Source organism: Macaca nemestrina, chromosome 2 (assembly GCF_043159975.1).
Source record: "Macaca nemestrina isolate mMacNem1 chromosome 2, mMacNem.hap1, whole genome shotgun sequence".
NCBI lineage: Eukaryota > Metazoa > Chordata > Mammalia > Primates > Cercopithecidae > Macaca > Macaca nemestrina.
The window spans coordinates 99376469-99389316 of NC_092126.1; the positions used below are offsets into that span (position 1 = coordinate 99376469).

The window sequence follows — 12848 nt, forward strand, 5'->3', positions numbered from 1 at the left end:
CTTACAGAAACTCACAGGCCTCAGCTCTGTGGGATCCCACTCCAGGTACTGGGCAATATGCAGCATTTGGTTGACAATGCAATCCATCTCCTAGAAAATAGCAAAGGGAGAAAATATCAAAAGGAGACAACCAAAAGTGTGTCCTTAAGAGCTGAACTCAAAATTAAGCCCAGTGGGAAGAGGGACAGGGCAGGGCAAGAGAAGAAGCTGGTGCAGTAACTGGCATTTTGTGAGGAGCTCAGTTTATTTCTGTCTCGACCACAAAGCTCACGAGAAGCACAGAGCATGCATAAGCTGGAGGTATGCAAAAAGTTCATTAACACTGACTTCTCCTGGACCCACCTTCTCTCCCTTATTCTGTGCTTTAACTTGGAATGCATAGAAAGCACTCCTGTTTTTATCCCTCTTTGTGATTATCACTTCCACAAATACTTACAAACCAAGGCAGGTTTCTCCTGTCACTTCTTATCACTCATCCCCACAGCTTTAGCAACTTGGGATCCATCTCCCCACTCAAGGCCAGTTTCTCTTGCATGGAGGGTTACTGTGTGTGTCTTAGCTCAGGTACCATGATCTTGATTCCTTTTGTTATCTCCTCTGTTTCCTTTTTACCATGGTCCAGCCCTTTGCCCAGGAGTCCGTGAACAGGAAACTCATGAGGAATATGTTTACTTGATGAATAAGCCCTTTGGTACTGAGGCCAGGCTCCATCAAAAACCTCACAGAATTGTTGGCTGCCAATGAGTCAGTGTTCTGAGAGCCCTGCTGAAACATACCAGACTGCAGAGGAATTTGGTGTCAACGTTAGCACCACTTAGGCACCAGCTAAGATGTTCATAGTAAGATTGCTTTGGGAGGACATGTTGTAGACTGAAGCAAGGTTCAAAAGTGTTACCTCCACCAGATAGAATGCTGGGTCAAAATAGCCAGCTAAAACCCAGCAGGGATTTAAAAAAATTATATTTCATTTAAATTAAGAAACAATCCATTGTAAAACTACAGGATAGGCCAGTAGATGAGGGTAAGAAAGTGGGCACAAAGGTGGGGAGAGGCTTCGGCAGAAGTTCCAATAGAAAAGAACTTGTGAATCTGGTTGGGTCCAAGATTTAATGAGAAAATGTAATTCAGGAACCAAGAATTGGACTCAGTCTTGGGCTATGTAAATAGAAGCAGAGTTGGCAGATTTCAAAAAGAAAAAGTTCTCCTGAGGTCTTCCTGATCGGGCCACGTTTGGACACTTAAAGGGTCATAGGGGATGGATTCTGTTCTGTGCCACATTTCAGGAATGGCATTGACAAACCAGAGTTTGTTCAAAGTGGATATTTAATCCTGCCTTATGAGAACCAGCATAGGAATAGGGAAATTTTAGCTTGGAGAAGATTTTAGGGGAGATGTGATAGCACCTTCAAATACTCGAAGGTCTATTGTATGGGATAGGTATTCCACTTGTCCTGGCCAGGTACGGGGGACAGAAGGAAGCAGAAGGATGCAGGGAAGGGAGGAGTTGAGGACTGGCTATTTTGGCCTCCCTGCTGGGTTGAGGGAGAAGGGGAGCAGAAGCAGGTTTTGAGTTGAAAACGATTCCCCGGCGGACAGAGGAGTGCCTGTTTTCGGGAAGGAAGCCCTCTCCAGCCTCACCTCCAGCAGTGGAATGGCTGTCTTAAGGTAGTGGATGACCTCACCGTTACTGGGAGTCCATATGCCAGGGATTCCAGGTTGAATCAGATAACTCTTTTGAGATTTGCTTCAGTCTACCAATATTACCTTTAAAATGTATCTGGAATTTAACAACTTCTTACCACCTGCAATGATTCTGCCCTGCACAAGTCCACCACCATTTCATGCCTTGATTATTTCAATGGCCTCCTAACCAGTATCCCTGCTTGCATTCCCTCTGTCACCCAGGTTGGAGTGCAGTGGCACAATCTCGGCTTATGGCAACCTCTACCTCCCAGGTTCAAGTGATTCTCCGACCTCAGCCTCCCGTGTAGCTGGGACTACCGGCACCTGCCACCATGCTCAGCTAATTTATTTTGTATTTTTAGTAGAGACGGGGTTTTGCCATGTTGGCTAGGCTGGTCTCAACCTCCTGACCTCAGGTCATCTGCCTGCCTCGGCCTCCCAAAGTGCTGGGATTATAGGCATGAGCCGCCGCACCCGGAGTAGAGTGATTCTGTTAAAACATAAGTCAATCACATCACTCCCCTCCTCAAAATCGTCAATGGTTCTCCATTTCTCTGGAGTAAAAGATAAACACTTTTTTTTTTTTTTTTTTTTTTTTTTTTTTTTTTTGAGATAGAGTCTTCCTCTGTCACCCAGGCTGGAGTAAGTGACATGATCTTGCCTCACTGCAATCTCCAACTCTAGGGTTCAGCAATTCTCTTGCCTCAGCCTCCGGAGTAGCTGGGACTACAGGCGTGCACCACCATGCCCGGCTAATTTTTGTATTTTTAGTAGAGACGGAGTTTCACCATATTGGTCAGGCTGGTCTTGAACTCCTGACCTCGTGATCCACCTGCCTCGGCCTCCCAAAGTGCTGGGATTACAGGTGTGAGCCACACACCTGGCTAAAGATAAACACTTTTAATCACCTATAAAATTTAACATGCTTTGCAAACTCCCCACTCCCCTACCCCCATCCCATGACTTCTCTAATCTCATTCCCTCGCTCTGATCTCATCTGTTTACTCATTCTGCTCCATTCACACTGGCCTGGAGCGAATCTTCTAACATCCTAGGCACCCTCAGGATCCTCACACTCACTGTTCTTTCTCCTGGAAGGCTCTTCCCCTAGACTTACTCCTTCACCTCCTTCATGCCTCTGTTCAGATGCCCCGTCCTAGAAAGGCCTTCCTTGGCCACCCTCACTAAAGCTGCAACTTCTTCCAACACTTCCCCTCCTTTATTTTTATTCTTAGCACCCATCTCTACCTGATACATGTTTTTACTATGCTGCTTAGTGTCTGTGCTTGGACTAGAATGAAAACTTCATGAGGGCATGGAAGTTTGTCAGTTGGCTACACTGCCATACCCCCAGTGCTTAGAAGAGTGCCTGACATAATGCAGACACTCAGTAAATATGTGATGACCAAGTAAATATGTGATGACCAGTAAATATGTGATCCTCTGGATGTTCCCACAGATGACCCAACCCACAGCATTGCAATGTGGCTGAAGAGCCACAGTGCTTCCCACAGAGGCACCCTGGGGTTTAGAGGGAATTGGGATGATTCAATTGGTCTAGTGGACTTGTTCCCCTCCTTCCTTCCTCTGGTCTGACTCAACCCCTTGCATCTCAACCTCAGGGCCTTCCTGTTAATGAGCCCTATCTCTGACATTGACAGTCAGGATCACAGGGCCTATCTGACTCTGTTTGCCTTCTTCTCTTTCCATCCTTCCTTTTACTCCATGAGCCTTGACTGATCCTTGCCTATTCCTGAAGGGGTAAGGGTGAGTCTCAGGCTTTCTCAGGTGCAACAGGATGGGAACATGACCTGACATTAGAGCAGACAGAACCAGACTCCTAGGCTAGTGCCCTGGAGTAGGAGAAGCAGCCAAGGGTGATGCCAAAGCACATCAGCAGTGACCAGCAGCCTCCTTTCTCGTGCCCTTTTCCCCTAGTCTTTTTGCCTCCCCTGCCCTCTCCTCTTGGCCTCAGGACTCCTGCAGGAAATTGCAGGAGGACCTTGTGAACTGAACGGGAATTTAAACTAGGTCACATGCTAAAGCATCCCTCCATCCTGAGATTTGATGATCCCAGGCTTTGAGAGTGAAAAGGTAAGTTGGCATTCACGCTCTGCAAGGCTGGCCCTTAGGAAATAGCAGGTGGAGAGGTCCCAGTCGGATTTCCTCAGCCTGCATCGAGACATTGCTATTACTATAAAGACAGAACTGATCATTTTCAGATTCTTCCTCTGCTTGCTCCCTGCTCCCCCAGCCTTTCTCAGGTCCGTGAGGGATATTTAGAGTGAGAACTTACCGCTTGGTCCAGAAGACCGTTCTCATCTGAATCATAGAGGCGAAACATGACTGTAAGAAACACAGAGGTAAGCCTTGAGGTGTCCTTTAAGAAGCAGGGATGGCTGAAGTTTTGATGCTGCCAAGTTTTTAGATTAGTTCTGTCACCACTGTGACAAAGGCTGTGGCAGCCAGCTCTTCCTCCCTCTGAGCGCAGAGTCTGACTTCCTTAAGGAGAGGCTGGGCCAAGGGAGGAGAACCACCTGGCTTCTGGACCTGTCTAAGCAATACCTATGTGGCTGATGAAGTCCAGGTCATGAGTATGATTCCCTGGGGAGCATGAACACCTTTCAGTGTCACTAGAACACAACCTAAAGCAAATGCCCAGCTGGGGGTGGGGCAGAGGCAACAGCATTTTGCTTCTATTGAGCATAGAAAGTGTAGAGTTAGGCAGATTTAAATCCTAGGGCTGCCCTGCCACTTCTGGGGAGTGCCCAATAAGTTATATAACTTCTTTGAGCTCAGCTTCCTTATCTATAAAGTGGAGATAATAATAGCTGGTTTCTCCTAGGATTATTATGAAGATTAATGTGTAACTGATAGGCCAAATCAACTGGGCTTAGAACATAGAAAACACTCAACAGATGTCACTAATTTTTATTTTCCTTTTAAAATGAACATTTATATATAGCATTTAACATATACAAGGTATTGTCCTATATACTTTCTCATTATTACTTAATCCTTCATAATGCTATGAAGTAGTTGTTACAGAAGCCATTTTTTCCTTTTTCTAAAAGGTATTTGGAAACATGCTATTCAGAAACATCTTCAATCATGTTCTAACTGCAGGGAGGTGATGTAGGATAAGGAAGTTCTGGGAGAAAATTTTGGACAAGGAACTACACGTTTACTTATGGGACCTGGAAACCTATATTTTACTCAACCAAAAGGCAAAGATCCTGTCTGTGGTCTCATAAGTCGGGATGGCAGGAAGCAGAGATAAGCATTTCTTCATTTTCCTGCTTTTTTTTTTCTGGGTCGGAATTTCGCTCTTGTTGCCCAGGCTGGAGTGTAATGGCGCGATCTTGGCTCACTGCAATCTCTGCCTCCCTGGTTCAAGTGATTCTCCTGCCTCACCCTACCGAGTAGCTGGGATTACAGGCATGTATCACCACGCCCAGCTAATTTTGTGCTTTTAGTAGAGACGGGGTTTCTCCGTGTTGGTCAGGCTGGTCTCAAATTCCTGACCTCAGGTCATCCGCCCGCCTCGGCCTTCCAAAGTTCTGGGATTACAGGCATGAGCCTCCGTGCTCCCTGGCCTTTCCTGCTATTCCTTAAAACCCTTCATCATGCCTGCTTTCTCTGTGGAGCACCCATTCGGTGCAACACCTCGGGGCACGTATCAGCCCGGTCCCCTTATTTCTGCAAAGTTGCCCTTGTGTCATCATTTCCTCCTAGATGTTTTAATGTCTCTGTACCTTGTGTTTTTTTCAGGGGTGCATCGCTCGCGAAGTCAAAGTCCTTTAAAGGTAGGGTCATGGGCTTTCGATTCTTTGTGATTCCTCAGAAGGCCCCAGTCTGAGGCATGTATCATACGCTGATGACTCACCCAGCAGATGGTTGAATGACATAAACAGACCTTTTCTGCTAGCATTATTCCAGGTCTCTGGGCCTAGGCGACTCTCCAGCGCTGACCTCTCTCTGGTCCTACTGTGCATGAACAATAGAACTAGAAAGGCCTGAGTAAGCATCCTAATTTTAGCAGTGTAACCTTGGACAAGTCTTTTAACCCTCTTGTGCCTTCCTTCTAGGTTACGGTGAGGTTAAAATGAGAAGGCATTCAAAGTGCTTAGCAAATATAAGGTGTTTATTGATGATAGTTGTTCTTGTTATTATTGCATTGGCAATAGGTGTGGGACTTCAGTCTATTATTTCCAAAAAAATACATGCTTGGTTTTTACAAAGAAAAGTTTAACTTGTTTTCCGTCCTTAAAGTTAAGGAAGGATATAAATTGATATGGTTTAGTAAAAAGCAAACCAAAATGAAAACTCTATATGACCAAGTTTCTGCAACAAAAGACTTGCAGGCCGGGCACGGTGGCTCACACCTCTAATCCCAGCACTTTGGGAGGCTGAGGCGGGTAGATCATCTGAGGTCAGGAGTTCGAGACCAGCCTGGCCAACATGGTGATACCCCGTCTCTACCAAAAATACAAAAATTAGCTGGGCATGGCGGCGAGCACCTGTAATTCCAGCTACTCGGGAGGCTGAGGCAGGAGAATCGCTTGAACCTGGGAGATGGAGTTCCAGTGAGCAGAGATCACGCCACTGCATTCCAGCCTGGGCGACAAGAGTGAAACTCCGTCTCAAAAAAAAAAAAAAAAAAAAAATTTGCAAGGAAAAAATTAGCAAAAGATGGAGAGGGATCCGAAAGATTAAAAGAGAGTGAAGACACATAACAACCAGTGGTGATATATGAATTTTACTCGGATCCTGATTCAAACAAACAGTTAAAAATATCTAAGATAATTGGAAAAATGTGAATACTATTTGATAATAGTAAAAGGAATCATTTTCTTTGGCTGTGATGATGGTATTGAGGTTATATTAAAGAAGAAGAGTCTGTGAATTTAGAGGTACATACTGAAATATTTACAGATAAAATTATATGATGCCTGGAATTTGCTTCAAAATACTCTGAGGCAGAGGGAATGGGTGGGAGGTATAAACACAAGACTGACCATGAGTTGATCATTGTTGAAGCTGGGTGATGGGGCCATGGACGTTCACTGTACTCTCTACTTTTATCTTTGAAATTTTCTATAATAACAAGTTTTAACGTTTCTTTGCATGGTCATTATAAGACTCAGTTGGAGAGTCATTAATATAAAACAATCTGTCACCTTCTCTTTGGTAGTTACCAATAAATACAATGCCTGAAATTCAAAATCCAGCTAAATGCTGGAAATAATTTGATGTTTCACTTTTGACATTAGCTAGAAGAAAACAGCAATCTGCTACATTTGCCACCAAACTAGCACTTAAGACTTGCAATTGTTAACACTTCCAACCTATGGGAGAGATTTTAAGCTCAGCTAATGAGCAAACTGTTTCATTTTGTTTTTGGCAAGAGTTAACCTTTGGCAGACTTCCCTTGCTTATGTTTAAGTTTTGTTGACTAGTCTTATTATTAACTTGAATTTTGACTTTGGGTATAATGTACTTTTTTTTTTTTTTTTTTTTTTTTTTTTTGCCTTGCTGTCTACTTAAGTTCCCAAGAGAAGCAAAGACAATACAAATTTTTTAACAAGGTCCTATCATCTTCTATTTTTTAAAAGTATGTCTGTAGGCTCACAGAAGCCAGAGAAACCATACCTGGACTGAATCATCTACAAGACTGCAGGCTGTTTCAGCCACCGTGAACTTTCTGCCCCCAGCTCTTACTCTCCTCCTGAAGACATATTTTTAAAACCTACTTTAGTAGCACCACCAAACCAAGCTCAACTCCTTTAATTAACTGGCCTCCTCGTTCTCTAGAGGCCAGTAATCTTGGGGTGGGGCGTAGGTAGAGAAATGGACAAAGCCTTATCAAGACAGAGACTGATGAGATCTCAAGAAAAGAATATTTCCTCATAAAGAGTTGCCTGGGCACGGAATAGGGGGAAGGAGAACAGATGTTGAATATATTTCTTTAAAAAATCTATTAAGAGGAGGTAGCAGTTTTCTGAGTAAAGGCTTTCAGGAAGTCCTGCCAGCAAAGCAAGGAAGTGTTGACCGCTTGATGGAACCCCTTCCCCTTTCCAGATTCTGGTTCTCAATGCCTGGGTTTCAGATGCCTTTCCCACATGATACACAACTGGTACTATGTCCCAGGGTGGATTCTAGGAGTTGTTCATATCACTGCTGGTAACAGGACAAAGAAACCTCCCCAAAGACGCAGGACCTATATCCGTGATACCAGCTCAATCTCCAGTGTGTTCAGGAATAATGGACAGAACCCCAGATCTTTCTGTAGGAAAAAGATGAAGCCCCTTGACAGGGTGAGCACTTACACTCCAGCTTATCCTGAGGCCTCCCCGTCTCCAGCAGGGACAGGTAGCACACAACATCCTTCAGGTACACCACAGGGGATTCCGAGCTTGAAGACCGAGGGACGGGGGGTTCCGGGGGGGTTGCAGCCACTTTGTCTTCAGTTGGTGCTTGCTTCTCAGCCATATTTGATTCTGTGATAGGCAAAATGAAAACATCCAAGGGCATTTTCTGTTTAGTAAATATTAACCCCTCTTTGTTACCCCATCCTTTTCACGGTAGAGGCAAGAATTTTGTAGAAGTGTCTTCAAAAGCTTTGGTTACATAGATGTGATCAAATTAGTGGCCCTAGAAATCCAACTTGTGGAGTTCATGGTCTCCGAAGGGATCCCATGCTGACCCCTTTAAGAGTCTATTTCCTTGCAGGAAATTCATCTATACTCTGAATATTCAGAAAAGATGATGGTGATTATTGGTAATATCAATAATCAACAGATAAATGTCATATGGCCTACTTTTTTGGGAACCTACCCAACTTGTAGAAGTAATTTTGGCTGGGATTTCAAAATGGTAAATGGCCAACAGTCATTTCTTAATAGACCTTGCGATTTTCTTTTCAAACACATTTAAACACACATAAAGGATGAATATTCAAAAGAGAAAACTGGGATTGATGATCAACCCATCTCTAGAAACTAGAAGGAACTCAAACTAATTGCAAGTCTTATCATTTGGATGAAGAAAATGCAGAAAGTAGATTATTGTACCACAAGAATGGGGCAAGTTTTTCCTTTAAAATTTCTGCTGTCTAAGGTAGGAAAACACTTCGTCTCTTCCACACTTTGTTCTCTGGTTCAGAAATATAAGATCTATTACTAACAAGAAAATGGGGCACCCCTATTTGCCTGTGTGAATTCTACTTTTTGAGATACTTTGAGTGCTGTCTTCCCTCTCTACCTCCATGCTCATCAGAAATGATCTCTTAATATCTGCTAGGAGTGTACAACTCACAGAAAACAACTAACCAGGGAACAAAGGGAAGGTGGGCAGTGGAAAATCCAATATTTTAGGTGTTGTAATATTATACCACCAAGTAACAAAGTACTGAAGGTAGAGGCAGTGGGAGAGACAGCCTTGATAGTAACGTCTGTTGAGGAAGGCAATGTTACCTGTACACGCTTCATTCGGAGAAACAACCAACCAAGCAATGGAAGTAAATATTCCATTTTAGGCAAGCAGGGCTGTGCTAGATGAAAGCCTTCCAGGTTCCAGGGATTCGGTTGTGGGTCTGAGAAGGGAGTTAACAATCATCCAGATGGACAATAGGAGAGACCAAAGGTCACTGACACACTTTGTATATTACAAAGGGCCTCATGAAGAAACCAAGATGGAGCCTGTGAAATGCAGCCGCAAAGTAAGGAAAGAAAGCTTCATCCTGAGGTCTCAGAAGACCGGATTTTCCAAAATAATTTTCTGCTGGACAAGACCCTTAGCAGGATGCAAGAAGATATCACCTTTATTAAACAAAAGCAGAAAGCCTCAGGGTTCGACAAGTAGAGATGAAAATACAATAGGATGAGATAAAGATAGGGATAGTGAGATAGGGGAGGTTGTAATAAAATTACATATTTAATGAAGTATTAAGATTGTCACTGGAGGAAAACATGGGAACAGGCCTTTGTACTGTGCAGTCCATTACACGCAAAGTTATTGCTAGGTCCTCAGATTATTCATCAATTAAAACACGACCAATAACTTCTACTTGACTAAATGGATTGACAGAGACCAGATTTACCCTCTCACCTAAAACAGTGACAAAACTGGACAAAATGTATGAAACAATGGTTCATAGGACATTACATTATCAGGGAGGACCAAACACTGATCTCTGAGAAGATGAGACGACTCCTACAACTGCCACATCAGACTGTTTGGAAAGAGCTGCTAGGCTGCAGCACAGAGAGGGGAAGCTAGGCTAACCCTGGCGGTCTCTCTGAGTGGAGGTGAAGCTGGAACCTGGAACCCATGGTGGCTAGGGTTCACAGAGCAGGCACTGGAGAGGAGGGGATGCACAGACAGCTAGCTCTGAATATGTGTAGAAGGTCCCCTTTGAGTGACAGCAGAGAGTTCCCTTGAGTTATTCAGCTGAGTAGAATCAGCACACTTGTGGAAGGAAAACACCTAAGGCTGGGGAAAGAACTAGGATTAGAGGGAATAATCCCTGGAATGCAAAGAGAACCAGGAGTGATGCCTATTCCCACCAACCAGGGTAGAAAACCCCCATGATTCATGAACCATCGATAGAGTGTTCAGAAGCATTGTTTCTCAGTAGTGAGAAAATGCCTTTCTGGTCCTGTCCGGTGAAGCTTAAAAGATAGATCCAAAAAGATCAGACTGTTTCCAAGTAACCTAACTGTACCTAAAAACAAAGCTCAGGAGTATTTGTAGGAATGTGAAAATCCAGTACTCAACATTTAGTGAAGAGGTACCATAAATTCTATACAAATTCTTCCAGAAAATTTAAGAGGAGGGAATCCTACGCAACCCATTTTTGAGGCCAGCATTACTCTAAAGCCAAAAACAGACAATGACATGACAAGACATGAACATGCAAATCAATATCCCTCATGAACACAGAGGCAAACGTTCTTAATATTTTAGCAAATTGAGCCTCATAATACATAAAAAGAAATTAAATAAGACCAAATAAACAAACAATTAAGAACATGAAAAGACACTCAACATCATTAAAGCACAAGAATATTTATAACCCTTTTATTTATAATAATCATTAACTGGAAGCAATCTAAATGTCCATCAGTAGGTTAACAGATGAACAAATTGTGGAATATCTATATATTAAAACACTAATCAGCAACTAAAATATGTGAACTATTGATACATACAAAATGGATAAATCTCGAAATTATTATGTGGAGTGGAAAAAGGCAGACCCAAAAGAGTAGACAGTGTATGATTCCATGTATATAAAATCTAGACAATGCAATCTAATATATATGGCAGAAAGCAGATCAGTAGTTGTATGGGGATGAAGCGTGGGTGGGTAAAGAGGGTGGAAAACAGGGATTACAAAGAAAACTTTTAGAGATTATGGGTATGTTCATTATATTAATTGTGGTACTAGTTTTACAGGTATATACATATGTCAAAACTTATTAATTAATTATACACTTAAAACATGCAATTTATGCCAATTTATACCTCAATCCTTGGATCTTGAACTATTTCTCTAGTTTTCACTGAAGTCTGCTGCTCACTCCTGTCATAGAGATGCAGGGGTCCAGGAAGACTGAGAGGCACTGCCATTGTCCCATTATGAATGACAGTGTTCTTCCTCTTCACTCTGCCTTATATGAACTACACTTAACCTATGGCCATCTGAGTATGTCCCTCAGGTACCACCTGTAAAAAGGCCAACACTCTCTTCCAGATCGCAGAGGTTCTGTCCTGTTGCCATGTCCTAAACGCTTTCATGTGAGGGCTCTTGGGCAGACCTGACTTGTTCCACTTTCTCTCTTGGTATCTGTGTTACTTGTTCCCTACCAGTTGGGCAGTGTGGCATAGTGGGAAGAGCACCAGGCCAGGCAGCAGAAGACTGTGATTCCAGCACTGAGTTTGTGTTCAATTGTGTGTGATTTAACACACAAAGTATGTGTGTGTGATTTAACACAAGCAGGCTTACTCTACCATACTCAACCTCAGTTTTCTCATCTGTTTAAAGAGGGGATTGCATTAAAACTGATGTTTACCCAAAGTCTTGAACTACAGAAATCCTTCAAGTAAATGACTTAACTAAGTGAAGAACAAAACTGGGTCCCAAGGCTGGGCATGGTGGCTCATGCCTGTAATCCCAGCACTTTGGGAGGCCAAGGTGAGTGGACTTCCTGAGGTCAGGAGTTGGAGACCAGCCTGGCCAACATGGTGAAAACCCATCTCTACTAAAAATACAAAAATTAGCTGGACATGGTGGCAGGTGCCTGTAATCTCAGCTACTCAGGAGGCTGAGGCAGGAGAATCGCTTGAACCCAGGAGGCAGAGGTTGAGAGGCAGAGGTTGCAGTGAACTGAGATTGTGCCACTGCATTCTAGCCTGGGCAACAGAGCGAGATTCCATCTCAAAAAAAAAAAAAAGAAGAAACTGGGTCCCAGATTATCTATACAATACAGTCTGATCCCAATTCTGTAAAAAATCTATAGAAAAATCTACAAGGAGATTACACACACACACATACACACACACATGTAATTGCATTGGTGAAATTATGGGTGATTTTTATTGTGCTTTTTAAAAAACACACTTTTTAGAGCACTGTAAAATTCAGACTAAAACTAGAAAGTGTCCAGAGAGTTTTCACACACCCTGCTTCCCTACACATGCATAGCCTACCATGCCTCACTCCCCAACCAGAGTGGTACATTTGTTACAGCTGATGAATAAATCAACACATCATTACCACCTGAGGTCTATAGTTTGCATTAGGGTTCACTCTTGGTGTTCTACATTCTGTGGGTTTGGGCAAATGTACAATGACATGCATTCACCATTATAGTATACAGAGTAGTTTCACTGCCCTAAAAATCCTCAGTGCTTTGCCTATTCATCCTTCCCTTCCCCTGACCCTTGACACCACTGATCTTTGTGGTTTCTTTATTTTTTTGTGTCCTTCAAATTTCTTACAATGTGAGTATATTGCTTTTACAATTTGGAAAAACTAACACAAAATATTAGGAGACTTTCCTTGATATTTCAATATTCCAAGTTGCTGAAACATCTCAACAGGCCAAGAAACTAACGGAACACCAGGACACTGAAGTTCTCCTTGTTCATCTCAGTTAGTC

General features: G+C 43.0%; 1 protein-coding gene across 12 annotated transcripts in view; it reads right to left on the reverse strand.

Moving 5' to 3' along the window:
- LOC105480158 (diacylglycerol kinase gamma) overlaps positions 1 to 12848 on the reverse strand; it is a 213552-nt gene that overhangs the window by 133514 nt on the left and 67190 nt on the right. For 11 of the 12 annotated variants that reach the window (XR_986315.3, XM_071091410.1, XM_011738673.2 and 8 more), the window contains exons 6-8: positions 8013 to 8183; positions 3980 to 4029; positions 16 to 90 (exon numbers count right to left, since the gene is read on the reverse strand). Coding sequence is in view for 11 of the 12 variants with exons in the window: in XM_071091410.1 (XP_070947511.1) it covers positions 16 to 90; positions 3980 to 4029; positions 8013 to 8183 (296 nt within the window). In the remaining variant the exon portion in view is untranslated. The remainder of the gene's footprint in view (positions 1 to 15; positions 91 to 3979; positions 4030 to 8012; positions 8184 to 12848) is intronic. The other variant, XM_071091413.1, reaches the window with a different exon arrangement.